This window comes from Aspergillus versicolor (genome assembly GCF_001890125.1).
Source record: "Aspergillus versicolor CBS 583.65 unplaced genomic scaffold ASPVEscaffold_15, whole genome shotgun sequence".
Classification (NCBI taxonomy): domain Eukaryota; kingdom Fungi; phylum Ascomycota; class Eurotiomycetes; order Eurotiales; family Aspergillaceae; genus Aspergillus; species Aspergillus versicolor.
This window is the reverse complement of record NW_024467538.1, coordinates 41,574-69,372: the sequence shown is the minus strand read 5'-3', so window position 1 is coordinate 69,372 and position 27,799 is coordinate 41,574. Positions and strand designations below refer to the sequence as shown.

At 53.5% G+C, this 27,799-nt stretch overlaps 3 protein-coding genes across 3 annotated transcripts; 1 reads left to right on the top strand and 2 right to left on the bottom strand.

Annotated features, from left to right (window-relative positions):
- Nucleotides 1-1,277: 1,277 nt before the first annotated feature.
- Nucleotides 1,278-23,066, bottom strand: ASPVEDRAFT_89351 (uncharacterized protein; the record flags this gene model as incomplete). Its single annotated transcript, XM_040818588.1, has 4 exons — nt 1,278-8,000; nt 8,058-14,618; nt 14,678-22,495; nt 22,554-23,066. 4 exons carry the CDS (start codon nt 23,064-23,066, stop codon nt 1,278-1,280), a joined length of 21,615 nt encoding a protein of 7,204 aa, XP_040673882.1.
- A 1,084-nt stretch (nt 23,067-24,150) lies between these two features.
- Nucleotides 24,151-24,854, top strand: ASPVEDRAFT_89350 (YciI family protein; the record flags this gene model as incomplete). Its single annotated transcript, XM_040818587.1, has 3 exons — nt 24,151-24,336; nt 24,425-24,506; nt 24,652-24,854. The coding sequence occupies 3 exons, from the start codon at nt 24,151-24,153 to the stop codon at nt 24,852-24,854; spliced, it is 471 nt and encodes a 156-aa protein (XP_040673881.1).
- A 438-nt stretch (nt 24,855-25,292) lies between these two features.
- ASPVEDRAFT_47327 (MFS transporter) lies at nt 25,293-27,455 on the bottom strand. The gene is made up of 5 exons (XM_040813752.1): nt 27,013-27,455; nt 26,701-26,941; nt 26,236-26,623; nt 25,932-26,133; nt 25,293-25,744 (listed from the first exon to the last, which is right to left on the bottom strand). The coding sequence occupies exons 1-5, from the start codon at nt 27,395-27,397 to the stop codon at nt 25,458-25,460; spliced, it is 1,503 nt and encodes a 500-aa protein (XP_040673880.1). The 5' UTR covers nt 27,398-27,455; the 3' UTR covers nt 25,293-25,457.
- Between the last annotated feature and the right edge of the window lie 344 nt (nt 27,456-27,799).

Below are 27,799 nucleotides of genomic sequence, written 5' to 3'. Positions count from 1 at the left end.
AGTCAGTTCTAGCAGCCCACATCAGCGATTCATTCCCTGGCCATATTATCCTGTCAGTAAAACGCACCTGTGGGCATTTGATTGTTGCATGCAATGTTTCCACGTGATTGCCGGACCCCTAATTAACTCCCTCAAATCCTCTGCCAGCCGAATTTCGCCACAGCAAAGTATCATGCTCAGTCCTGTTTTCATGTTCTCTAGATGAAATGGACTCACATTGGTCTACCTCTTGCACCGGCAACTAACGCGTCCAAGAATTGAAGCCGGGGGCCGTCCTTTCCAGTTTGCAAGTTTTGGCCTCAGTCTAAGCTAGACCATGACAAAACCCGTGACGGGTCCAAGTCAGGACCCGTACCCTGAACCCACGCGGGTTTTTGGGTAACCCGTGGGTTACCCGCCAAGAACCCATGCTGCATAAGATCTCTCAAATAGGCTATATCTCTTGCATAATATTGCTGAGTCACCTAGATATTAGCTTTATACAGCATGTTTGTACTGTTTGCCAACCCACGGGTTACTCAAAAACCCGTACAGGTTGAAGGTCTGGACCCGTGACGGATAACCCGCGGGTTGTGTCAAGGTCTAGTCTAAGCAGTTGTTTCCTAGTGGGATCTGGACACCTGAGCCGAATCTGGCTGCATTTCTTGGAGGATACAAACCAGCAGCGCTGATGGCTATATAAGCGCCTTCTTGGCCATAGTATAACTAGAATTTCCAAGCTAACCCCGACATACGGTGTGTCTTACAAATATATATCATTGCCTTGAGTCTTGTCACCTGTATTATGATTATTTTAATACTTTGAGATCCACATATTCTTGTTGAATACTTAATAAGTACTACTTTTATAAGGCTCTTAACTTAATGCTATAAGAAATAATAAATCATATTAATGTCACCTACTAGTCTGGCGTTTGACAATCCTAGAGTTCGAGCAGAGTTTATCCGCAAAGATTAGTAAGACATGCCTGGCCGTTGTAACCTGATCAAATTCAAAATTCAGGTTAAATTATCAGTAAGAGCATAGTGTTAGGGGGTAACTAACTTGGCCTAGCTATTAGCTGAAAAATAAGCCCGTGGCATTGTACAAAGAGCCCATGCTGCACAGCTTAACAGGAATAGATATATCTTTGTCACAACACAAATTAAGTATGCTCACTCCACTGACAAACACTCAGGAAAGAACTACCAAATCCAACATGATGTTAAATCACAAATAACAGCTAGTAAAGAAAACTCATAAATGCAAACAACCTGATAGATCATGTTGCATCCAACTAAACACTACTGCGTCCAAACACTATCTTCTCCACAACCTCTGGCGCATCACTCTGAAGATATCCGATCTGGCGCATATAGCTAATACTCTTCCTCAGCGACGCCAGCAACTCCTCTTTCTCCTCTTGCTCCGCCTTCGTTGCTCCCTGCAACTGACAACCTCCCACCGGCAGGCCCATGTACCCGCCACCGGCTTCCAAAAAGTGCAGCACAGGCCAGAGACGATGCGACTGGCCCTGTGCATGCACCGCATCACGCATAGTGTCCAACCACTCTGCCGGACCCATACCGCGCATCGGGTATCCGAACTCCTCACTAAGCATGCGCCAGAGTTCCTGCGTTGTGATTGCTAGACGGACCTTGGTCTCGACGGACGACATCCCGGACACACTGTAGGCCGGGTCCGGGTTCAACTGCAGCTTCTCGGTCACCACGGAAGCGACCTGCTGTGCGCCGGCGAGCAGGATGACATTCTCTGGTTCTTCGGCATTGAACCCGCCAATCTCCACGGCAGTCGCTACAACGCGCCAGAAGAAATCGTCTGTGTTGGATACCCCGGACTGCGCGGTTCCCACAATTAGACCGGGTTTCACGACCGAGACGGCGGACGTCGAGTACCGCGCCGCGAAGCGCTTGACCACGAGGTCGGCGACGAATTTGGACTGCCCGTAGCCCGTTGAGTGGGCGATCACGGCGGCCCTTTCTTCGTCGGTAGCTTCGTCGTCGTCTAGTTGTACGTGGCCGCCAGATACGAAGGTGAAGGTCGGAGGTGCCTGGGAGCGCGTCAGTGCCGCGAGCAGCGAGATGACGCTGGAGACATTGACGTCGCGCAGCCGGTGGTAGTCGGCGCCCCAGTGGACCAGGGCTCCGTTGTGGATGATTGCGTCGATTCGTGGCTCTGCAGGGCCAGAGCTAGACCCAGACCCAGATCCAGGACAGCCACGGCCCTCGATTGCGGACCACTGGCTCTCGCTGAGTCCGAGACGCGGCGCTGCGAGATCGCCTACCCAGGCGGTTACCCGCGACCGGTACTCCTCCTGCCACCACTGTGCTGCTCTGGCGGAGGAGACAATCCTCTCCATTGCATGGTCCTTATCCCGTGCGCGGACGAGAGCGACCACGCTGCGAGAGCTCGGCGGGTTAGAAAGGAGCTGTCGGAGGATCTCAGTGCCGAGGAACCCAGTCGCACCGGTAAGGAGGATCCGCTCAGCCTGCATTGTTGGCTGGTTGAGGGTCTGCACGTCGGGGGACGCCTCGGCGACGAGAGAGTCCATCATGCGATCTGCCTCTGCGAGGAGATCGAGTTGTGGTGCGGATCCTTGCTCGTCGGTACCGGCGACGTTACTACCGTGCTTGATCATGCGCGCTACGTCTTGGACCGTGACGGTGCTTTCCATAAGGCGATCGATGGATACGTCTGCATTGAACTTCTCGCGGATCATCGCCCGCAGCGAGACCACGGTGATGGAGTTGAGTCCGCTTTGGGAGAGGACGATGTTGCGGCCCTTTAAGGTTTCAAGGTAGGCTTCGTCGTCTCCAGCCAATAGTTGGCTAATGGGCTCGCTCAGGGCGAGCGCGAGCGTGTCGGCCGGGTCGATGGGGCCTGCTTCGTGGGTAGCAGACTTGCCGACTTGAGCGGCAACCAGTTCACTGGTTGAGTCGTCCATGTTCTCGAGCCATCTTTGGAGCTTGGGGCGGTCGATCTTGCCAGAGGCCAGGAGAGGCAATGTCGCGACGGCGATGTAGGTTTGAGGGACCATGTATGGGGGAAGATGGGCAGCGAGGTGCATTCGCAGCTGCGCAGGGGCCATCTGGCTGGTTTCCAGATCGGTGTTTGATAAAGGTCGCAGGGCGGACTGTTGCTCGTGCGAGTCATCGTAAGCGTTAAGCGTGTATACAACGACAATAGACTCCTTCATGCGCCCGGCGCGTGGAACGGCCACAACGGCGTGCCTAATTGCCCGGTATGTACTGGCGTGGTGCTCGATCTCTCCCATTTCGATGCGCAGACCACGTAGCTTGACTTGGGTGTCCTTGCGGCCGATGAAATGGATCGTGCCGTCTGCGTTGAGTCGAACCAGATCTCCCGTCTTGTAGAACCGGCGGCGTTCTGAATTCTTGGTGCTGGGCAAGTAATGCACCCAAGCTGGATCCTGGATGAACGCAGCAGCAGTCTTTTCAGGCTCCTGGAGATAGCCTCGACCGACGATGGCGCCCTCCACGAGGAGCTCACCCACCGCGCCCATGGGCAGAAGGATGTCGTGATTTTCCGCGTCAACGACCCAGACATTGCAGCCCATCTTGGATCCAATGTTTGCTGGTTCAACGGCTGGATCGCGAACTTCGTTCGAAGCAACAGCCACAGAGCATTCACTTGGCCCGTAGCCGTTATGCAGCTGCAGTTTGCCCGCCCAGGTCTGGATGTCAACTTTGGCGAGTGCCTCCCCACCAAGAATTAGGGTCTGTAAGCTTGGCACTTCCGAGGGGACGATCGTGCGGGCGACAGACGGAGTCAGGAAGGTCCAGTTGATGTTGAGATCGTTGATAATGTCAGCAACCCGCGCACCCTGGTGTGAGTCTCGCGGCAGGCAGATGCAACCGCCGCCGATTAGGCCTGTGAGCATTTCCAAAATGCTGACGTCGAAGGTGTACGGCGCAATTTGCATGATTCGTGTAGATTGGGAGATGCGAGACCTGCGCGCGTGGTGGACGGCGCCGCTGAGGAAGTTGGAGTGTTCGATCACGCATCCCCTGGGTCGGCCTGTACTGCCAGAGGTGAAGATGCAGTACAGGATATTATGAGGCGTCACTGCAGTCACCGGAAGTTTTCCATCCTGGAGGGGAGGAAGAGCATGGAGTGCTAAGGGGGTGACGCAGAAGACTGCGAGCTTCTCTTTCCAGGTTGACTCCAGGTCCGGAGATGTGAGAACCAACCTGGCATCGATCTGCTGCACAACAAACTCGAGTCGATCAATGGGGTGTCCGGGGTCGAGGAAGACAAAAGCACTGCCGGACTTGATCACACCCAGCATGGCGACCATCGCCCAGGGAGAGCGTCGGAAGAAAAGTGGAATGACTTTATCAGGTCGGGTGCCTAGACCGACCAAGAAGTAAGCCAGACGAGTGGAGAGGTCATCCAGCTCGCCATAGCTGAGCTGAACCTCCTCCGAATCAATGGCAATTGCCTCTGGCTGAAGAAGCGCGCGCTCATGGATCAGTTCATGGGCCAGCCGGGAGACGCGGTCATCGGGCGACTGGTTGAACGCTTCGAGCATCTTGATCTCATTGTCACCCAGCAGCTGCACCTCCTCGAGAGAATTGTTGCGTGCGCTCTCGCGCCCAATCTGGTTGACGAGGAAGTCGAACTGGTGCAGGATATTGGCCATCTGCTTCTCAGGGACCACACTACTATCGTAGCCAACTGAGACCAGAACCTGCCCATCGGCAACTTCACATTCAGCCACGATGCCAAAGGCCGGAATGTCGAGATCTGTCACGGGGATTCGCTCTAGACCTATCGGCGACACCATCTGATCCTGCTGGGTCTGGATGAGGAGGAGGTTCTCGAATTTACATGCGGCCTGACACTCCGCGCTGAACTTGCTGATATTTTGCAGACCAACGTGCTCATGGGGGATCATGGCGACCATCTGGTTCTGGACTTCCTGAAGAACATTCTGGACTGTCTGGGATCTGTCGATTACCACCCGGACTGGCACCGTGGTGATCAGGGGCGCGACGATCTCAGTCACCCCAGGGATAGGAGCGTTGCGGCCTGTCTGCGTCATGCCGAAGACCACGTCGTCGGAGCGGGTGTATTGGGAGATATTCAACGCCCATGCCGTTCGTAAGATTGTCGGCACGGTAATTTCCGAATCCACCATCTGAGGCAGACGGATCGAGTGTGTCATGGCTGCCTTGGCCTTTGTTCGGTAATGCTGGGGAACAGATGGGAACTGAGGCGCGGAACAAGCCTCAAACGTTGATTGCCAGTACTGCCGCGTGGAAGCCTTGTCGAGATTCGCGAGCCAGTTGATGAACCTGTTGAAAGGGGGGCTAGGGATGGTTGACGTTTTCAGATACTTCTTTTCAACCAGGTCCATCATCAGACCGAGAGACCACCCGTCGTAAATAGAGTGGTGCGCAGTCCACACAAAATATTTCTTTTGCGCGCCCTCGGCCTCTTCCTGGATAATGGCATATCTAGCGAGAGGTTTTCCGTAGCCGATGGGGATATCTTTATCTTCGCGCAGGTAGGTAGACAGATCGTCGCCATACCCCCAGCGCATTTGGCTGATGACCGGGCTGAGGACAACCTGATAAGAGCCCATATGGCCAAGGTCGACCAGCCTGGTACGCAGAATATCCAATTCCTCTGCAACGGCTAACCAAGCGAGTTGAAATTCTTGGATATTGATCATTTCGGGTAGCCTGTATACAGCCTGCAAGGTGTAAAGTCCGTGGTCTCGGGCAGTCAGTGACATAAGGCCTTCCTGCAGCGGAGTGCAAGGGTAGACATCTTGCAAGAGATTGCGATCTATTCCGACCTTAGACGCCGCGAGCTCAACAAGATCCTCATCTGTTCTCTGTTGTGGCAGCAGCGAGAATGGCTTGACGGGGACCTCCTCAGTAGCCGCGGCAGCGTTTCTCGCGACAACATTGGCCATCTGACTGAGTTTCTGGTGCTGGAAGATGTCGGCAACGGTGATTGAGAGACCAATCTTGCGCGCTGTAGAGACCAGTTGCATGGCGCCGATAGAGTCACCACCGATCCGGAAAAAGCTGTCATCCGCACCAATGGACTCAGGGCTGATATTCAGAACAGAGGCCCAGCATTCCTGGAGCCGTTTTTCCATCGCTGTCCGAGGAGCCCGTTTGTCGCCTTGCACGAAGGAGTAGGTTGCGATCTGGTCGCGGGAGAGATTGGCCCCGAGAGTGCGAAGGGCCTTTCTGTCGATCTTCATCGAGGTGTTTCGGGGGATATAGAGCATGCTGATGAAGACTGATGGAATCATATACGAAGGCAAGGTCTCTACTAGCGAGCGCTCGAGATTGCGGACAATGCTCTTGAAGGTCGTATCTGGGTCTCTCAACAACGAGGCTGGGTCACCCGATGAGCCCTTCAGGAATGGGCCGTCCCTCTCGGTCATGATGAATCCGGCCAGTGTCTGTCTGCCGTCTTGGCTGAGCGGCTTGATCATTTCGACCGCAACCTGCGAGTTCTTGGGCAGTCGAGCACGCAATTGATATTCGACTTCGCCAATCTCAACTCGTTGCCCGTGGAACTTGATCTGCGTATCTTTGCGTCCGAGAAACTCCAGATGCCCATCGGAGCAGTGTCTGACCAAATCACCGGTTTTGTAAACACGCTTAGCAATGGCTCTGGTATCGTTGCGCAGCCACGCTGGCGTATCAATGTAAGCGGCCGCGGTTTTCTTTTCATCCTTGAGATATCCTCTTGCCAGGTTCGGACCCTGCACAACAAGCTCTCCGACACACCCGATGGGAACAAGTCGATCATGATTGTCGGGCTCGGTAACCCACAAGTGACAGGTGATACCCGCCCCGATATCAGCGCAAGAGCTATCGGGGAAGAGCTGCTGGTTGCTCGTCCAGATCGAGCACTCGGCCGGGCCGTAACTGTTGATCAATCGGACTTTATCAGCCCAGGTACTATGCAGGTCCCGAGAGATTGCTTCTCCTCCAAGGGTGAGTGTCTCTAGCGTCGGAACGTCGACGGGGTTTAGAAGTGAAGCAACGGAGGGGGTCAGGAAGGTCCAGTTTGCCTGCAGACGAGTTATTGCGCCTGCGATGTCGTTCATTCGCTCAGCGTCGGTGGGAACGCAGACGCATCCGCCTTGCGTTAATGTAATATAGGTCTCCGCGATGCTGACGTCGAAGGTATAAGCTGCGTACTGGAAAGTGCGGGTGTTTTGATTGATTCCCACGACTGACGCGTTTGCTTCGAACATCGTACAGAGACCCGTATGGTCCAGGATAATACCTTTTGGTAAACCTGTACTTCCTGAGGTGAACGGCACAAATGCTGCATTCTCAGGCTTTGCGACGTCGATCTGAAAGTTCGGCGGCAGATCGGGCAGACTCTGCATCAGTACATCGGTGACAGCAATGACAGATGCGTTGCAATCAGGCAGTCGCTCGACAAGGTGCGGCGCGGCGAGAATCAGTCTTGCTTCACAGCGAGAGGCAACTTCCTGGATACGAGCCGGTGGGTGCGATGGATCAAGTGGCACACAAGCACCGCCTGCTTTCAGGACACTCAACATGGATACGATAGTCCAGCAGGACCTGTTGAAGCACACCGGAACTAGGACCTCCGGACCGACGCCCTTCTCACGCAGGAAGGCCGCGAAGCGCGTAGTAAGAGCGTCTAGCTCGCCGTAGGTGAAGCTACCGTCTGTGGAGCAGATTGCTTGGTTCTCAGGGTACCGCAGAGCAGCGCGTTGGAAGAGTCCGTGGACGGTGGTGCGAACGGGGGCGTACGCGGTGGCGTTCCAGTGAAGAAGTTGGTCTTTCATTGCTGCGCTGGTAAAGTCGATCTCACGCAGGGGTAAGTCAGAGGAGCGGGTTAGGATGCCGATGAAGTGCGTTAATGCTTCAGCAACCGCCGTGGCCTGCTGCGGTGAAAGAGCTGAAGACCAGTAGCTGAAATTGATTTGGAGATTTTCGCCTACGACGGACGCATTCACGGCAATGTCATACTGTACGAATTAGCACATCATATCGGGAGCTGGATGATTGACTGTGTGTCGACCTACCTCAGTCGAACCACTGCCAGAGGGGTCCTGGAAAGCGATCAAGTCCTCATCCTCGGCGTCTGCAGCGGCAGATGCGAAAGAGAGAGTGGTGTTGAATGCTGATTGTCCTTGAAGATCAAGGGCGTGGTGAATCTCAGCCAGCGAGGTATGCTGGTACGGCAAACTATTCAGGACGTCGTCGCGAGTACTCTCCAGTATGTCCGTCAATGTCCTATCTCCCGATAGAGTCACGCGGAGAACCATCATATTTATCATCGGACCAACGATACTTTCAACCCCGACAAGCGGGATATTTCTCCCGTGCGACAGGTATCCAAAGCAGATCTCTTCAGTGCTTGTGTAGTGGCGCAGGACGAGTGCCCAGGCTGTCTGGAGAATGCTGGAGACAGTGACGTTCTTTCTGGCCGAGAATGATAGAATCTGACGCAGACCGTGGACTTTAAATTGAAGTGTCTGCGGTGTTCTCATTCCCAGAGCCTGCTCGTTGATACTGGGGAAGTAGCATGGTTCGAGGCCTTCGAGGTATGTCTTCCAGTACGCAAGCGCATCATTGCCGCCTTGCTGTAGCTCCTGTAGGTATGAGATGTAATCCTTGTACAGCGGCGCTGGGGTAGAAAGAGTCTGATTGTAAGCCTGAGCGACCTCACGCAGGATGATATCCATGGAAGACGCATCAAATAAGGCATGGTGTATCCGGACCCCACAGTGAACTCTGCCACTAGTATCAGAGCAAATCGTTACGCTATGCCAGGGTTCCAGGGCCTGATATTCTGGAGCATCGAGGTTCTGCAACAGGTTTTTGGCATCATTGCTCTTGACGTCCTCGATGACGAGGGGTGTATTGTGCACCTCGCGCAGAACGACCTGATTGAATGCACTGCTTTCTCCAATCCCCTGGATAAAGATTGTTCGCAGGATTTGATGGCGACGAACAACTTCTTTCCAGGTTTTGGCAAGGAGATGAGGATTGACTGGGGTTGGTGAGTGTTTTGGGGTCGTCACTTCGTAGATGTTGAACACGTTGTAGCTTCCTACGCCCTTGGTTTGTGCGAGGAGAAGGCCTTCTTGAAGAGAAGAGCAGGGGTAGACGTCCTCCACATGAGTAAGGTCGGTAAGGCCGATAGTAGCCAGGCGCTGTGCAAGGAGGGTCTCTATTTCAGTGTCGTCGAGGCTCAGGAGTGGGTATTTCTTCTCTTTTTTCTGAAGGAGATGGGGTGATGGCGTGTTCACTCTCGCGTCCTCACCCCTAGATGCAATCACGCCTGCGAGTTCACTGATTGACCCAGCTCGCAACAGTTCTTTGATCGAAAACTTCACCCCTGCATCTCGGAGTTGATTCATCAGCTTAATGGCTGTGATGGAATCTCCACCAAGGCTGATAAACGATCGGTTCAGCGCAATCTTCTCGGCAGGAATATTCAGGACTTTAGAAATGGCTCCCTGGATCACCATCTCCATCTCACTTTCAGGAACAGTGAGCCCAGGCGCTGTGGTCTCAATATCGAGAACCTGCTCGGCAGTCTGCTCATCCAGCTCATTGACCCATTTCTTCACCAGCTTGATGTCAGTCTTGCCGGAAGTCTGTCTCGGCATCATCTCCACGGCCACAAAGACAGTGGGCACCATGTACGAGGGGAGGCTTTCCCGGACCGCCTGCCGGATGCTCGCGATCTGTAAGTTGGCGTGCTGTTTCCATTCTTCGGACAAGGGGCACAGGGCCTCGGGTGTGGTAATTTGTTCAGTGCCATCGAGAGTGAGCACTGCAACGAGGCGGTTCTTCAAGGGGCCCTGACTGGGCAGCACGACAGAAGACTGTCTTACGGCAGGATGCAACCACATCTTGTGATCAATTTCTCCCAGCTCGATGCGTTGCCCGCGGAGTTTGACCTGTGAGTCTTTTCTGCCCACGATCATGAGATCGCCGTTTTGCGAGTAGTAGACCAAGTCTCCGGTCTTGTAGAGGCGGCGGCCGCCAGTCTCGCCAAAGCGTTTCGGCAACCAGAGAGGATTCTCAATAAACACCTCCTCAGTCTGTTTGTGGTTCTTGTAATACCCACGCCCCACAATGGGTCCTTGGATGAGCAGTTCACCAACCGACCCAATAGGTGCCAGATGGTTGTGATCGTCAGGGAGGGTAATCCAGCTTCGACAGCCCAGAGGAACACCGATATTTGCTGGAGAACTACCAGGAACGAGGTTCGCCGTGATACAAATCATGGAGGTTTCCGTAGGCCCGTAGACGCCCTTGAGGGTAACCTTGCTACTCCATGTTTGCACGATATCATGACTCACGGCTTCGCCTCCCGTCACCACATGCTTGACCATGGGGACATCTTCCGGCTGGATCATGCGGAGCACGGTGGGTGTGAGCATGACCGAGTTCACGCGCAAGTGATTGATTGCGCGTGCAATGTCTCCTTGCTTTTCCTCTTCGGTAGGGAAACACACACAACCGCCAGCGCAAAGTGTGGTGAAGACTTCCATGAGCGAGGCATCAAAGGTCAAGGCGCTGAATTGAAGTACGCGCGACTCATGGTCGAAGCCGAACTCCTGGCCCTGGTAGATAAACGATGAACAGGCAGAGGTGTGTTCGATCATCACGCCCTTGGGCTTACCGGTACTTCCGGACGTGAAGATCACATACATGAGATCGTGTGGGTTTCTGTGGACCTCGAAGACGATGTCGCTGGCACTCGCACTGTTAACCCATCCAAGGGCGTTGACGCCTATCTCGAGCGTTTGAAGATTGCTCCTGAATGTATCTTTTGTTTCTGCATCGACAATGACGAGATCTGACTCTACGTCTTCGATGATTCCGTGCATGCGGCTTGGTGGAGAGGAGGGATCCAAGCAGACAAACGCAGCACCGGTCTTGAGTACTCCAAGCATGGCTACTACGACCCAGACAGCCTTCTTCAAACACATGGGTACTATTTGGCCTGGTCCAATCCCGAAAGTGGACAGATGGCGAGCAAACAGCGTGGACAACCTGTCAAGCTCGCCGAAGGTCAAGCTAGTTCCATCCGACTGCGTAACAGCCAACAACTCCGGATGAAGGCGAGCTCGCTCAGAGACAAGGTCATGCGCGCACCTGGTGATTTCAGGGTAGGATTTCAGTCTCGCATTCCACTGGCGAAGTTGTTTCTCGTCGTCCACACTGAAGGCGTCGACATCTCCGACCTTCAGCCCGCTGCCTTCATTCTCGCACAACTGACGGACAATGTGATGGAACTGGCCAGCAAGCCGTTGGATCTGATGATCTTGCATGATCTTACCGTCGTACTCAAAGTTCAGTGTTGCGGTGCCTTCCTCGGTCAGGATACACTCGACGTTCAGAGCGTACGTATGCAGTCCCTTGGTGGGAAGTTCAACGCGCTTCATACCGATGGCAGTGGAATCGCCGATCATCGCTGGCTGAACGACGAACAGGTTCTGGAAATCGCATGCGGCTTTGCATGCAGGGCTGATCTTGCTGATATTCTGCAGGCCTAGGTGCTCGAATGGAATGGCTGCCGTCGCTTGATTCTGGACTCCGGCGAGGAAATCCTCTACCGACATCGATGGGTCAAGGTTGATACGAATGGGAACCGTGGCGATAGTTGGCCCCATAAGCTCAGTGGCCTGAGCGAGGTCAATATTTCGACCGCTGCGAGTTGAGCCGTAAATCACCTCCGACGAGTTGGTTAGCCGGCCAATTGTCAGTCCCCAAGCCGCCGAGAGGACGGTCGATGCCGTGACGGTGGACTTGCTGCCGAAGGGGAAGCTGTACTGGAAGGTCCGGTCTACGTCCACCTCATAGAGAGAGCTTGGAAGCCGCGGGAATGCACTTGACGAGGAAGCATCCTGTAGCTGCGATTTCCAGAATGCGGTTGCATCGGCCTTGCCCTGCTGCTGCAGCAGGAATTGAATGTATTCAGCAAACAGAGGGCGAGAAATGGCGGCTGACTCATCCTTGTATCTCTTCTCGAGCTCGTCTAGCATCAGTGCGAAGCTCCAGCCATCGTAGATGGAGTGATGGGCAGTCCAGACAAAGTACCCGTCTGATGTCAGGCCATATCGGCTTAGCGGTGTTCCGTAGCCCATAGGCTTTTCTCTGTCCTGCGCCAGGTATGCTTCCAGTGTTGGCGCCTCTGACCACTCAATAGACCGCCTCAAGACAACCTGGCAGGTACCCTGGGTCTCTGTTGAGACAATTACTGTACGGAGAATGGCATTTGCCTCGACAACTTTGGCCCAGGCATCTCGGAAACGGCCCATGTCGATATTGGCCGGTAACAGGAAGGGAGCCTGGAGGACATACGCACTGGCTTGGCTGCTAGTCAATGCAAGTAGCCCTTCCTGTAGGGAGGTGGAGGGATAAACATCCTCCACGAGATCAAACTGCTCATTCGGAAGATGCCTCTGGACCAGGGAGCGTGCATTCTTCTTGCCACCGACCAGGCTAAAAGGTGCATCGTATTCGTGCGTCACAGCGGGCGCACCATCGGCCGCAACAACGATATTCGCCATATCACTAAGTTTGGGGTTATTGAATATATCCGCAACCGAGAGGGATATACCCTGGGCGCGGGCAGCGGCAGCCAACTTCATCGCTTCAATCGAGTCTCCGCCAATCCGGAAGAAGTTGTCATTGGAACCGATGTTAGATACCCCAAAGATGTCCTTCCAGAGTTGTGCGATCTTTTTCTCCATCGGCGTCTCGAGAGCCTTTTTGCTGCCGCTTGCAAGGGAATATTGCTGAAGCTCCGTCTTGGATAGACCGTTGCAGAGCTGCTTCAGCACCTTCCGATCTGTCTTGCCAGATGCGGATTTCGGCATGGTGACCAGGGGGAACCACAAATGGGGGACCATATATGGTGGCAGGCGCTGGGCGAGCAATGCCTCGATCTCGAACATCGTTTCTCGAAGCTTGTCGTTCATGGGGCGAAGGAAGCTGTTCTCGTCCTGAATTTCTTCGCTACCCTCATCAGCCTCGAACTCGAGGAAGGCAGACAGAATCTGGCGCCCATTGGCATGTTCGGGCTTAAGCGCGTCAACAGCCACCTGCAGGACTTGAGGATACTCGGTCTTGATACTGTGCTCGACCTCTCCCAGCTCGATGCGCTGTCCGTTTACTTTGACCTGAGTGTCCTTGCGGCCGACAATCGTCAATGTGCCGTCGGAGTTGTATCGTCCCAGATCGCCTGTTTTATAAAGCGTCTGCTCACCCGCATAACCATAATCGGCAATCCAGCTCGGTGCTGAGATGTAGCTCGCTGCCGTTCTGGCGGGGTCGTTCAGGTAGCCTCGACCAACGGTGTGGCCGTGGACGACGATTTCACCAATAGCACCAACAGGCACGAGTCTATCATGATTATCGGCCTCCACAATCCACAGAACTGCTCCAACCGGGTATCCAATAACCTCGGGCTTGAACCCGCTGGAGCTGAGCGGATTGTAACAGCAGTATACGCAGCATTCAGCTGGCCCATACCCTCCAATCAGATCGACGTGATCCTTCCACGTATTAATACTATCCTGGGGAATCGGTTCACCACCAAGCATCAGGGTTGTCAGAGACGGAACATCCGCGGGCCCAAATAGGCGAGCTAGAGTGGGCGTCATGAACATGTTGTTAACCTTCATCTCGCGCATCGATTGCACCATGCTGCTCATTCGGTCTTCCTCAGACGGAATACAGACACAGCCGCCGTGGTACAATGTGGTAAATGCTTCGAGAATAATGGCGTCAAAGGTATAGGAAGAGAATTGGAAGATGCGCGAGTCCGGTCCGTAGTTCATGACTTTTCCGTGGTGCTCGATGGAGGAGCAGGCTGCCCTGTGGTGCACAACCGCTCCCTTGGGCTTTCCCGTGCTACCCGATGTGAACTGGACGTACATGATGTTCTCAGGGGCAACGGCTGATGGTGGGAGGGTATCGTCCTCATCGGCGTGAGGAAGCTCATCCAGTATCTTGGGTGAGACAACAACCAAAGATGAAATGAGGTCTTTGCAACGCTCCTGGGTCTGTGGGGAAACTATGAGGAACCTCGCCTTGCTGTCCTCGAGAAGACCCTTGAGACGATCATCAGGATGCTTGGGGTCTAGAAGTACAAACCCTCCACCAGCCTTGAGAACAGCAACAAGAGCAACGATCGTGTAGAGTGATTTCTCAAAGCACAATGGGATACAGTCATCGGGCGAAATTCCCTGCTTGATCAGGTGTCGCGCAAGACGAGACGATGCCCTGTCAAGGTCCCGATATGTGTATGCGGCCTCCCACGACTCGAGAGCCAGAGCATGAGGTCGTTCTATGGCATTCTGGTGAATGACTTCATGCATGCAGCGGTCTATCGCAGGAGGCAGCTGTCTGTTCCAGTCGCGTAAAGATGCTTTATCCAGTGGACTGAGCATGTCTACATCGGCTAGGGCAGTCTCGGGGTTCGAAAGAAGTGCCATGATGGCAGTACTGTAGGTATTAGCCATATGGGCCGCTTGGCCGCTCGATAGTTTGGAGGTCCAGTAGGCGAGATCAATTTGCAATCCTTCCTCTCGCGTGGCGACGTTGACGGTGATATTGAACTAAGATCCCCTAGTGAGCAAGCCGTACTTACAGGGTCTATACTTCTTCATGAACTTACCTCAGTAGGATCATAATCGTAGACCCTCCTCAAATTTAGATCTATCGATTCCTCTGACGAATACCTCTGGAACGACATGGCTGTATTGAACAATCCCTGTGCTGCAACGCCCAAGGCATGCTGCATCTCCGCCAAAGGCACGTATTGGTGGGCCATGGCCTTCAAGAACCCGTCCTGAGTGTTCTTTAGAGCAAGTAAAGCAGGCTCATGAGGATCGAACTTCAAGCGACAGACAAGCATGTTGATGAACGGACCCACGGTGTCCTCGATGCCGTCCAGAGGAGCATCACGGCCAGAGGTCAGATACCCGTAGCAGACAGAGTCTGCTCCAATATAAGAGCGCAGTACCAGGGCCCACGCGGTCTGGACAACATTGGCGATGGTAAATCCCCAGCGTTCCGAAAAGGCGCTCAGGGTCTCTTTTGTCAAGCCGGGCAGTTCCACATTGATCGAGTCTAGAGCCTGGACTTGTTCTCGGCCATCATTGAGAACGGGAAATTGACAAGGCTGAGCGTCTTGGAGATAAGTGTTCCAGAACTCGATGGATTCGGCCCTCTTGGCCTCCTGGAGGAAGGTCACGTAGTCGACGTACGCAAGAGGAGGCTCGCTGCTAAGCTTCTCGCTGTAAGCGCGCTTCAGGTCCCGCTCGATGATAGCCATGGATGTCCCATCAATCAAAGCATGGTTGATTTCCAACTTGCAAAAGATCCGGCCGTTCTCGGAGTGGCAGATTGCCAATTGATGGAGCTTTGATGTGGGAGGTAACGTGCGTAAAGCATGGACAGGGTCGTCGCTACGCAGCTCCACAACCTGCGCCTTTATCTCCTTCAGCACGAGCTGGTCATAAGGCCGTTCTGGGACAGCACTTTTGATGAAGACGGTTCGCAGTATGGGGTGCCGGTCAATAACCTGTTGCCAGGCTGCAACCAACTGCGCACTATCGACTCCCTCGCGCGCAGTGGCCTCCATGATAGTGAAGAACTCGTAGGCACCCTCGGATTTCAATTGACTCATTAACAAACCCAGTTGCATAGGCGAGCAAGGAGAGAGGCTCTCGATCTCGTCGATTGACTTGACTCCAGCTTCGGGCAGGACGGAGGTGGCCAGGTTCCCCAAGTCCTCATACGACAACGCCAGAAGGGGGAAATCGCTGAGAGTGGGTATTAATTCGGACTGCGCCATGAGTTCGTCGATACCGGTCTCGAGGACTTGGTGATAAAGATTGATCCAAGATCTGATTGTATCGCGATGGCTCATTTTCTTGTTATACTCAAAACTGAACTGCATCTGCCCGTTGGAGACCCCAGCGGCGATCTCAAACAGAGAATAACGCTGCATTTGAGGGCCGATCTCAACACAGTCAGTTCCAGTGATGGAAGACTCTTGAAACAAAGCGTCGGCTCTCTGCAGTTGCTGGTAAAGACCGAGGTAATTGAAAACAATCTCCATATCCTGCATCCCGCCGGTTAGAAGAGATCGCGCGGTAAAGTACCGCCACCCATTGTCGGCAATCTTTCGGCGGTTGTCCTTCAGCCTTCTGACAGCGTCAAGCCAGCTGTCTTCGGAAGTGTCGTAGCTGACGGGGTTCATGGTCGTGAACCAACCCACGGTGCGTGAGATGTCAATGGCCGATGTCCACGGTTCACGGCCATGTCCTTCTAGGTAGACGGCAGGGGCGGTTCGGTCAGAGAATGCGTGACGGAAGGAATGCAGTAGTGCAGCTACCATGATATCAGTCGGCTCTGTGCGCAGCGGAAGATTGCAGTCACCGAGCAGCAGCGCGGTCCTCTGAGCGTCGATGGTGAAGGATTTGGTGACAATTTCTCCCCAGGTGTTGGCTTCTCCCTGCATGTTCCAGTAGGACAGATCTCCTGCGGGTGCCTGGAGCTCCCAGGTGTCTGGATCTGAAAAGTGCTGGGAAATATATTCGCGTTGCAGTCTTGCCCAACTCTGAAAGGAAATCGTGGGCGTTGAGCTGACACGGCCAGTTCTAAGCACATCCTCCAAATCCTGCAGGATGATTCGCCACGATACGAGATCAATGACCAGATGATGAGCGGCCAAGAATAGATACTGGCTTTCAGGAGCAATCCAAATTTGAGCCGTCAACAGTGGCCCCCTGTTGATATCGAGTAAAGTCTCTGCCTCACGGAACCGGGCCATCATTCTATCCCGACTACCCTCTTCTCTAGGGAACATGAAAACAGAGCCAGAGACATCGTTTGTGATTTTTTGACTCCAGGACCCATCTGCCTGTTCGAACCGGGCTCTAAGCATAGAGTGACGCTGCACAACTATTTCAAGTGCCCTTTGAAGCTCCGTTTGTTGAACATCCTGCGTTAGCTTCAACACAAAGCTCTGATTGAAATGATTTTGCCCATTCGGCTGCATTTTGAAGAACAGCTGTTGGATGGGAGCAAGCTCAAACCATTCATCGATGACTTCAGATTCCAGCGCCGAGCTATCTGCCGTGGACTGCTCGATGTATTGGGCTCGACCCGCAACAGCAGCCACCGTGCGGAGCTTCAGAATGTCCTGCACGGTGATGCGAAGATTCTGCGAGCGAATGCGAGACATGACCTGCATGGCTGAGATGGAATCACCACCAACACTGAGAAACGAAGTGTTCAGGCCCACGGATTCTAGAGGGATGTTGAGAGTTGCGCTGAAAGCGGCCTGCACCTTCTTCTCTGTATCTGAGCTAGGCTGCTGGGAATTGATTTCCTCTGCTGTCGCCATCGCTGCAATAGACTGGTACGTGGCTTCATCCACGTCCTCGAGCCACCCCTTGAGCAGCTTCCGATCAATCTTCCCCGACAAGTTCAGCGGCATCCTCTTCAGGGGAATCCACACAGCCGGTACCATATAGGGGGGAAGCTTCTCTGCAAGTCGGCTTTCTATCACGGAAGCCATCCGAGCAGCGCGAGATCTGTCGCTGCTTCCTTCAATCAATGCAACACCGCTACTATCCCGGGAACCGCCATCGCTGCGTCGAGCAAGTTCTTGCAAGGACAGGATGCAGACAAGTCTGCTCTTATAAGGACCCGTAGTCGGGACAGCTACCATGGAATGCTGAATCTCTGGACTTTCAGAAAGGTGGACTTCAATTTCCGCCAATTCCACGCGCTGTCCTCGGACCTTGGCCTGGGTGTCTTTCCTCGCAACGAAGCTTAGAGACCCATCCGGGTTAAAGCGCGCAAGGTCCCCGGTCTTGTAAATACGGCGGTACTCCTTGGGGAATGTCCGAGGCATCCAGGCCGGATCCTGGATGAAGGCCGACTGGGTCTTCTCACGTTCATTCAAGTACCCGCGGGCAACTATCGCTCCTTGAACAACTAATTCGCCCACGCAGCCGACAGGAGTCAACTTATCATGATTTATTGGGTCAACCAGCCAGATAAGACCACCAATGGCGTGTCCAAGAACAGCTGGGTTGCTTTGCTGCGTTGCTGGCGGGTTCGCCGAGCAGTAAACCGAGCACTCGGCAGGTCCGTAGCAAAGGATCAAGTTCAGACTATCTGCCCAAGTCCGAATATTCTCTCTAGTCGGAGCCTCGCCACCAAGTGTTAGTGTGCGAAGGGTGGGAACCTGCTCTGGACGAAGCAAGTTGGCCACTGTCGGCGTCAGGAAGGCGTAATTGGCCTGCATCCGGTTAATGGCTGAGGCGACGTTATTCATGCGCTCGAGGTCAGACGGAATACAGATACAAGCTCCCTTCATCAGCGAGGTGAAAATGTCACCGACACTGACGTCGAAGGTGTGCGCAGCGAACTGGAAGACTCGCGATTGAGCAGTGATGCCGAACGCCCTGCTGTGAGCGGCAGCACTGGTGGCGAACATGCCGTGCTCGATGATTATACCTTTTGGCTTTCCTGTGCTTCCAGAGGTAAACAAGACAAAGACAGGGTTCTTGCGTCCTGCGCGTGGTGGTAGAGTCTCAGCGGACGATCCATCCGACCCGAAGAACTGTGGACTAAGAGCCACGACCTTGCTGACGAGTCCGTTAAAAAGATGACTATGCTCTGGTGTAGTCACCACCAAACCAGCCTGCGCGTCTGCAATGATAGCCTGCAGTCGATCTACGGGGTGTCCAGGATCTAGGGCCACGCAAGCACCACCGGCCTTGATAATGGCCAGCATAGCAATGACCGTCCAGGCGGATTTACTGAAGCAGTGCGGGACCAATGTCTCTGGACCAACACCCAGATTCACCAGATGTCGAGCAAAACGGTTTGATAGCCGGTCCACCTCCGCGTAGGTAAAATCTCCGTCCCAGGAGCAGATCGCCTGTGCATCGGGCGTGGCTAAAACTTGATCACGGATGATCTCATGCACGCAGCGTTCCTCCACGACGGGAAGCTTGTGGTTCCAATTCATAATCTGGGTATAGTCTTCCAGACTCACGAGGCTCAGGTCGCCGATCCTGACGTTGGGACTGGCTCGGAGCTCTCCCAAGAGATGCTCGAGCTGGCAGGAGATACGCTCCACCTGCCACGAGAACAGGACTTGGTCATCAAAGTCAACTTGCACTCCGACCTTATCTCCCTGCAGCAAGCACTGAATGACCAGCGCGTAGGTGTAGATCCCCACATCGGGCGACTGAATCTTCCTGATATCCAGGGAGCCGGTGGTTCTTTCGTCCTCCTCGGGCTGGACAACAAGCAGACTCTGAAATCCGCACGCAAGACGGCACTCGCGGTTAATCTTGGCTATGTTCTGCAACCCTGCGTGCTCGAAGGGCATCATATCGACGGTTTGTGTCTGAACTCTGGTCAAAAGTTGAGTCACCGTTTCGTCACGGTCGATCTGCACGCGGACAGGGACCGTGGTAATCATCGGCGCAGCCATTTCGGAGGCGCCTGGAAGATCGACATTTCTTCCGGCCACTGTCACGCCGATGATGATGTCGTCGCCAGCATCTGTATATTGGCTCATGAGAAGGGACCAGGCGGCACGAATGAGAGTGGACGCTGTGACACCGGACGAGTAGCTGGTAGCCTTGAGGCCGAACCCATGGCGATGGATGTTGTTGACGCGGGGTTTGTATGTTTGAGATGGCAATTGCGGGAACTTTGGGGGGTTGGATGAGGATAGGTAGGATTTCCAGAAGGCATTCGCGGCGCCAGCATCCATGTCTCGAAGATGGGCAATAAATCGGTTGAAAGGTGCAACATGCGGTCGTAGTAAGCGTCCACTGCCCCTGTACGCCTCCTCCACTCGTTTCCACAGAAGCGGCAGAGACCAACCATCATACAAGGCATGATGAGCAGTCCAGATAAACGTCGACGGTGGACCGTCTAGGGTGCCCGGGACGAGAGCGTACCTGGCCAGTGGCTCTCCATACAGCATTGTCCGCTGGGCATCTGCTTGTAAGTACTCTTCCACGCTGGCTGGGTATTTCCAGTCGATAGAAGAAGGCTTGGTCACAACCTGATATGTCCCCGCGGTATCGGTGGGAAGAAGAGTGGTGCGCAGGATCTCAGTGGTATTGACGACAGACTCCCAAGCCGCACAGAACTTGGCCAGATCAATCTCCGCTGGCAGCTGGTAGACATTCTGATAGATGTAGGTACCAGGCTCTCCCTGGGTGATTGCCATTAGACCTTCTTGCAAGGCGGTTGCAGGGTACACATTCTCAATGCTTGAACGCTCCAGCCCCCATTTCAAGCAAAGTTCGTCGATGAATTCAAAGACATTTTCTACGTCAATGAGCGAGAATGGCTCAATTGATTCAGTCTCGGTATGTGAGAGTCCCACAGCGATTTGGGACATGGCTTCAAGAGTGGGATGGCCGAAGATTTTCGCCACGGTTAGGCTTCTCCCTGCAGACCGCGCGGTGGCGGAGAGCTTCATGGCTGCGATCGAATCGCCTCCCAACTGGAAGAAGTTGTCGTCTAACCCGATAGTCTCATATGGGATCTTGAGCACCTGAGACCAGAGACTTGCCGCAGCCTTTTCAGCTTCTGTGACAGGCTCGCGCTTGGCCGTATCGGTGCTGATGGCGAGAGAAAACAAGACAAGGTCCTCGGTGGAGAAACCTGCAGCTAAATCTCGAAGTTGTCGTCGATCCAGCTTACCATGTGCAGTTGTGGGTATATGCGCCATGGGTACAAACACCGAAGGGATCATGTACGCCGGGAGATGTAGACCGAGATCCTTCTTGAGCTGGTGGAGCTGCTGTCGTCGCTCTTCGGACATGTCCCCTAGCAGCTCAGTTCCAGAAGCTTCGCCATCTTCAAATCTAATGAATGCGGCCAGGGTTGACTGCTCGTTGTTCCTCTTGGGCTTGATGACTTCAGCTAACACTGCCTGCCAGCCAGAACTGAGGAGTCTCTTGATATGGAATTCAATTTCTTCCAGCTCGATACGTTGGCCGTTGACCTTGACTTGAGTATCTTTCCGGCCGACGATATTGAAGGTTCCGTCTGGACTGAGAAATCCCAGGTCAGCGGAACAGTAGAAGCGACGCGCAGGGCTAGCCTTGGGTAACCAGTCAGGGTTTCCTATAAAGGACGCATTGGTTCTCTCTTCATCGTGGAGATACCCGCGCGCCAAACCGGGTCCTTCAATCAGGACTTCTCCGATTGCTCCAATTGGACATAGTTGATTGGGGTCCATTGGATCTGTGATCCATTGACGTGCTCCAAGAGCACGGCCAATATTAGAGGCAGGAGTGGTAGGGCTCAATGTGGCACGACCAGCGCAGAGGATCGTAGTTTCTGCGGGGCCGTACATGTTGTTTAACTGGACGTGGTCCGCCCAGGCTTGAATAATATCATGTTTCATGGGTTCACCTCCGGTGGAGATGGTCTTCATTGAGGGGACGTTTGCCGGGGCCAGCATGTTCAGCACAGTAGGGGTCAGCAGGGCCCAGTTTACTTCTAGACGGCGGATGAAGCCCTCCAGGTCGTCTAGTCGTTCTTCTTCTGAAGGCACACAGACGCACCCGCCATTCATCAGAGTGTTGAATATTTCTCCGACGCTGAGATCGAACGTATAGGTCGCAAACTGGAGAGCCCTAGTGGAGCCGTCCAGACGCATGATCGCTCCGTGGCCGATCATACTTGAGACCAATGCGCGATGCTCCACCACAATTCCCTTCGGCTCGCCAGTACTTCCTGAAGTGAAGACGACAACGGCTGGGGTTCCAGGACGTGCAGCCCGGACGAGGTGTGTTGCGCGGCGCTCAGCAGCAAGCAGGTCCACCAAGTCTTGCGTGACCTCGACGGAGTGTTTGACAAGAGGAGAAAAGGTCTCGGCGTAGCCAGGCCCGGCTAATACGACTGTCGCATCGATCTTGCTGAGAATGACTGCCTGGCGGTTGACAGGATGGGCCGGGTTGAGAGCGACGTAGGCACCGCCAGCTTTAAAGACCGCCAACATGGCCACAATCGGCAGCGTCGATTTCTCAAAGCAGAGTGCGACGTACGAGTTGGCGCCAACTCCCAGTTCCTGAAGGTATGCAGCCAGATGGTCGGCCTGCGAGTCGAGTTGCTGGTAGGTTATATCGCCTCCAAAGCCCGCGACTGCGAGTGCTTGGGGCTGTTCGAGGGCCTTGCGCTCAATGCGCGTGTGCACACATTCGTTAATTGAGACTGGCACGTATACATTCCAGTTGAAGATTGCCTCCCGATCTTGTTTACTGCACAGGTCGGTCTGGGAGACGGGGGTCAAGCCACGGGTTACAACCGCCTGCAGACTCCTCTCCAGCGAGCCTGCAATGCTTTGCGCATAGACCGACGACAGAGCAGAAGCGTTGTACTCCACGGAAATGCGCACTGAGATTGGGCTGACTTGTGCGACCAATTCAATCACCCGCTGCGCCATTATTAGCCTTTGCGATGCCATTGAAAATCTCGGTCAAACTACTAGTCACCTTGTCGCTTCCCCCCGATTGATACGGAGACGCGCCGGGCCAGCTAATGTGCTTCACCCTTACCCCAGTATCAGGAACCACATTCAACAGCTGTTCCAGCTCCCCTAACGGTATATCCTGGTGCGCAAACGACGCCTCGTACCCCCGCTGAAGCTGTTCTAACAGCTCATGCAGCGTGGTAGCGCCCCGCGACCAGATCGCACCGCAAACACCGTGCTTCGCCTCATCGCCATTTTCCAGGCTGCTGGCGAAAGTCGCAGTGTCTGTCGCAAGGAACCGACCCAGAACTGCGGCCCACGCGGTCTGGAGGATCACCAGGAGCGAGGTCCGGTGCGCCTCGCAAAACGCGCTCAGCGTCTGCAGCTCGATGCTGGGGTTGACAGGATAGCTCCTCCATTGTGCTTGTCCCTCGTAGGAGCGGGTGAGATGGGAAAGACGACTGATTTCCATTTCTGCCGTGGCTTTCTTCCAAAATTGCGCAGACGAGTCTGCGGTCGCGCTGGTGGAAGGCATTATGATTATGATTGTAGTGTATTAATTATGGTCTTCGTGTCTGTGTATGTTAGCTGTCCGTCAAGGATATCGTACCTTTTCTTCTCTTCTCTTCTTCTGCTTGTCTAAGAGTTCATAGTCGCAACGACAGGAAGTGTAGTCAATCGGATGCCCGTGGATTCTCGAGTGAAGTCAAGTCCAATCCGTCTGTCGCCAAATAAATTCCGGCAAAGCTAGCTTGAAGTTGTTGGGGACTCAGCCATGCAATCTATGCCAACATTCTCGACTGTCCAGTCTTAGTACCTATACGCGCCATGATATTATTCTAGTTGTTGGTTAGGAATTACTTTTAGCAATCTCAGCCCCACAGCAGCTGACAGTCAGATTATCCACGTTCCTAGTGTAATACCGGGATTTAAACATAGTATATTAGACTCTCGGGTAGGAGATGGATTGGCCTGTCGGGTATTCGTCGATCAGGCTGGGGCATGGTAGTGCCTGAGCGCCCCTCAATTCACAGCCCCATAAATTAATAACTCATGCAGCAAAGGCCTTTTTGGCCCCCCTTGGCACGTTCGGTCGGCACGGAAAATTATGCATCTGGCGCTACTGCAGGAGTGGAGTCAAACCTGCAGTCTAGATGCCGTCAAGGTACACTTGTATCATGTATGTCTTGAAATACCCGTATGAATTTACGGTACCACTAGTTTACCACTGGTACCGTTACCGCTACACACTCTGTATATCGAACTGGAGATATCCTCATCCTCATCCTCACTAAAGCGTATGCGCAGCCCCAGACTTCAGCAGGATGAGCACCAGGATGCCGCAGCTGATACTCATTTCCTCACCCTCCACCAACGAGGTTCCGCCACGCACTACACATGGGTTGTGTGTCTCAGATGTCTCTCCAACCCGGTGGTCAGCGAGTTGTCTGAGAGAGGCAACACATGGCACATGGCAGCGGGAAACGTGAAGGGTAAGACATAAAATGGGGGCCAGCCATCAAGGAGGTGCTAGTGGTAGCTGCAGTTGCTGTGCACACCATCAAACCAGATCCACTTCTCACTTTCCCCCTCGATCAAACCTTGCGTCTCATTTCAGTATGCCTATGGCGAACGGAATTGGCGCGGCCCATAGATTCGCCCTTCAGCTCTCTCATCTCGGAGCCAGATTCGCTTCGTCTGCTGCGGCCGTTGCTGCTGCTCCTGCTCCTGCTCCTATCCCTGCCTCCGCCCCTGCTGCTGCGCCGAGAGAATGGCTGGTGCTGTTTCCGGATATGCCCAATGTGGTGAGTGATGACTGATGGCCTCACCGAACCCACCACTCCCACCCTAGCTCGGCACAAGACCTCTTCTGATATTGTTGTGCTGGCCTAGCTTGACCGTCGGCTCGAAATTCGCCCCCGGCACTCGCCCAACTTTGTGCGTCTTCACAAGGAACAATGGGTTACCTGGGCTGGTGAGCTTTTTTCATCCATTTTCCTCTCTTCCTCTCTTCCGTCTTCCTTTCTTTCTTTTCATGCCCTTGTTCTTCTTCGATTAGCCATCTTCATGCTACCTACCACTGTTCAATCATCACTAAACCGAGGCGTGGGTGTGTGCAGGGCCTATCTTCGAGAAGCACACCTTTCCCGGAAACCCTCGCCGGCCCTTCAAGGGGTCCGTTATGGTCGTCAACGATGTGAGTAAGGAGCAGATCTGGGAACGTCTGAAAAGTGATCCCTACATTCAGGAACGGATCTGGGACCTGGATAACGCTCGAGTGATTCCCTTTGTCACAAATATGAGACGGACTCCTAAGAAGTAATTGTCCTGTTAGTTTAGCTTGCTCAAGTAGATGGGCAGTTGGCTAAGATGCTGTTAGCGCAACGAACATGGAGAGAAACAATCAGTCTTATTTTGATGTTTGTAGAAAGGATGGTGTCAAAGGGATGATAGAAGTAGTGGTGATAGCCATCCATGTTTTTTGTATGATGTTCTGTTAGTGGTGAGATACTTTCCATCACATATAGCATGAAGTTCATAGTAACTAAAAAGTCACCTCTCCAATGATTTTGTAGAAAGGTAAACCCAAATAGCGGGAGCCTATCCTCTTTTATATCCCACCTCACCCCTCCCTCATCTCTCAGCAAATGCAGATCCCCTGCCCTTTCTTTACGTGTGTATATGATATTAATCCTTCTGCCTCCACCGGTGTACTACGCACCTAAAAAAAAAAAAAAAAAAAAAAAAAAATGGCTGCCTGCCTACAGGGCCATCCATCTATCCACATATCCGTCAAATCGTCCCTTTGGAGCGAAATGCAGCTCATCTCATGTCATTCCATTTCTTTCTGTCCCGTCCCGTTTCATTTCACGTTTCAATTTCATTCCCAAACAAACCAGTATCACATTTCACTTCGTCCTGGTTCTCATTCTCGTCCTGGTAATGTAACAGACAACAAAACAACTGCAATCCCTGCACAGAGACCCGAAGCCACAAAGTAAGGCAGGCCCACCCATGCATGACCTAATGAGAGGCCAATCCGATACATCAGCGAGATCAAAGGACCGGCGACCACGCCGCCCACCGCGAGGATTATGGCAACAGTGCTGTAAAGACTGCCGAGGTTAGAGGGGTTAGAGGCCTTCCAGAGAGAGGCGAGGAGGCTCATTACGGCGGGTTGGAAGCCCGCGCCGAGAGTGTAGACTATAAGGCCTGTGCTTAGGTTAGTGGTACAATAGGGTAGGCGGAATGGTATGCGTGAAATCTCTAGCAGATGTGTAGATAGTATAGACAGGACAGGGCCACACCAGCTACAAACACTGGGGTGATTCTGTTTGTCTTTTTCCCTCTCTTGGTGCCCTTGTAGCTAGCGGACGAATAAACAAGCTGGGAGGCTCACCAAGGATTGCCGGGGCCACGGTGGGGGACAACGACAGGATTAGAAGCCCTAGGATGATGAGTCCTAGACTAAACCGGGCGATTAATAGATCACGCTGTTGGGGATCACGAAGACCCGGACCCTTGACGAACAAGAGCAGGGACCCCAGGACGAGAAGGAGCCCAAACTCCACCATGGCTCGTAAAGAGAGAAGCATCGCCGACTAGGTAAGTTTCGCATCTACGTCAGTCTTAATCACCCAGAATGACGGGGATGGGGCGAGGCAGGGGCTGGGGAGAAAGTTGCTATGCTAGATCCTACATACCTGAGCGATCGACCAGCCGTACCGTTGCGAAACATACTGTAGCAGGAAACCCAGCGACTCCGCACTAATGGTCAATATGAGGAGACTGAATACCAGACCAGCGATATTTCGGTCCAACACGATGATACGGAAGTTCTTTGCCAAGCAGCCACGCAGCGTCGGCTCCTCTTCCTTGCAGCCATCGATCGACGCATCTAACGGCCGTGACACCCTGGAAAAGTCTAGCGTTTCGGGCAAGGCCATCAGCAGGACGGTGGCAAGGGCTTGAATTCCTACGCCTAGAAAGCAGGGAGTCCACTGATTGTGGGCCATCAGGACAGATGACAGGGGGTTTGCAAGGATATCAGAGATCAATACCGCGGCTTGCAACTGGAAGTAGATGGTGGACCTTTTTTAGGCCGCGTGCGTCAGGATGTAGACAATGTTGCGGTATTGTATGCAGTAGAAACAGAAAGGAACACCTACCTTTTATCATCCGGCACCACATCGGCAATGGTGGCTTCCAAGACTGCGGTAGCCACCGCGGGACCGCCCCCTAAGCATTGGAATAGAGACGAGATCCACGTTAATTCCAAGGGCCACTGCATCCAGCACACGAGCAAGGCCCACGCAGTCGACAGCGCCAGGCCCAGAAAGCACATTAATAGAACTGGCCTGCGGCCTTTGGAATCGGATAGCGCTCCGTAGGGAATGGCCAGGAAAATGGCTTCAGCAGGTTAGGGCAGTTGATCTGGCAACAGCGCACACTCACTAAAAGTGAAACTGTGATTGGCATACCTGGAATCCCGTCAAACACCGTCTGCCAACCGATCAAACGGGCGACCCCGGACTGGATCTCCTTTGTCTTACATTGGGACTCGGGAATGTCCTGCATCGGCACTGGGAGGGCACTGCCATGCGTTCGATAGTATGCCTGGCACAGGATAGACTCGAACAAGCGGATCTTCGGTGCACGCACAAGCGTAAGACCAATGTCTAGAATTAAAGTAGCCGATGCGCATAGTAGAATTACTCGCAGAACGCTTTTTCTCGACAATGGGGTCTGTGGTGAAACCGCACCAGATAGATCAGGGATTAAGGGAGCGTCTTCGCCTTCGGCGTCTGTGTCGCTGGCGAAATGCTCCAGTGAGCGAACTGCCTCATCTTGCTCCTCGTACCTCATGGCAACACAACTTCTCGTTGTTAGTTATGCTTGATGCGAATTATCGGAGAAAAGATTGCTGAGCGAGCAAGACGGCGAGACGGTTGGGGCTCATTGTCACGTGTTGGCTTGGTGGTTCCTAATAAATTTGCCTTGATTTCCAGGCACCATATCCTCAGCTCTATCACTAGACCTAACTTGCCACTGCGACGAGAACTACAGTGGGAGCCTAAGAACCTAAAACTGCACGGTGAGAGAAACACTACAGGCTTACTGATTGTATGTAGTGACTAGTTCTGCGCTGGGGACGAAACTATCTGCTATGTTTCATTCCAAACCACCCTAAACGGAGCAACACTCTTACCGATGTCAGCAGGAACGGAATCCTTCCTTCGGGCCATTCTTAACCGGTGTGTTATCCAC

Excerpts from the sequence above, each read along its gene's own strand:
- ASPVEDRAFT_47327 (XM_040813752.1), bottom strand. The coding sequence starts at position 27,397 with ATGAGGTACGAGGAGCAAGATGAGGCAGTTCGCTCACTGGAGCATTTC. Across the intron at positions 26,624-26,700 it reads GTGGTGCCGGATGATAAAAG|GTCCACCATCTACTTCCAGT; the intron begins GTAGGTGTTCCT and ends GGCCTAAAAAAG. Across the intron at positions 25,745-25,931 it reads CGTGGCCCCGGCAATCCTTG|GCCTTATAGTCTACACTCTC; the intron begins GTGAGCCTCCCA and ends ACCTAAGCACAG.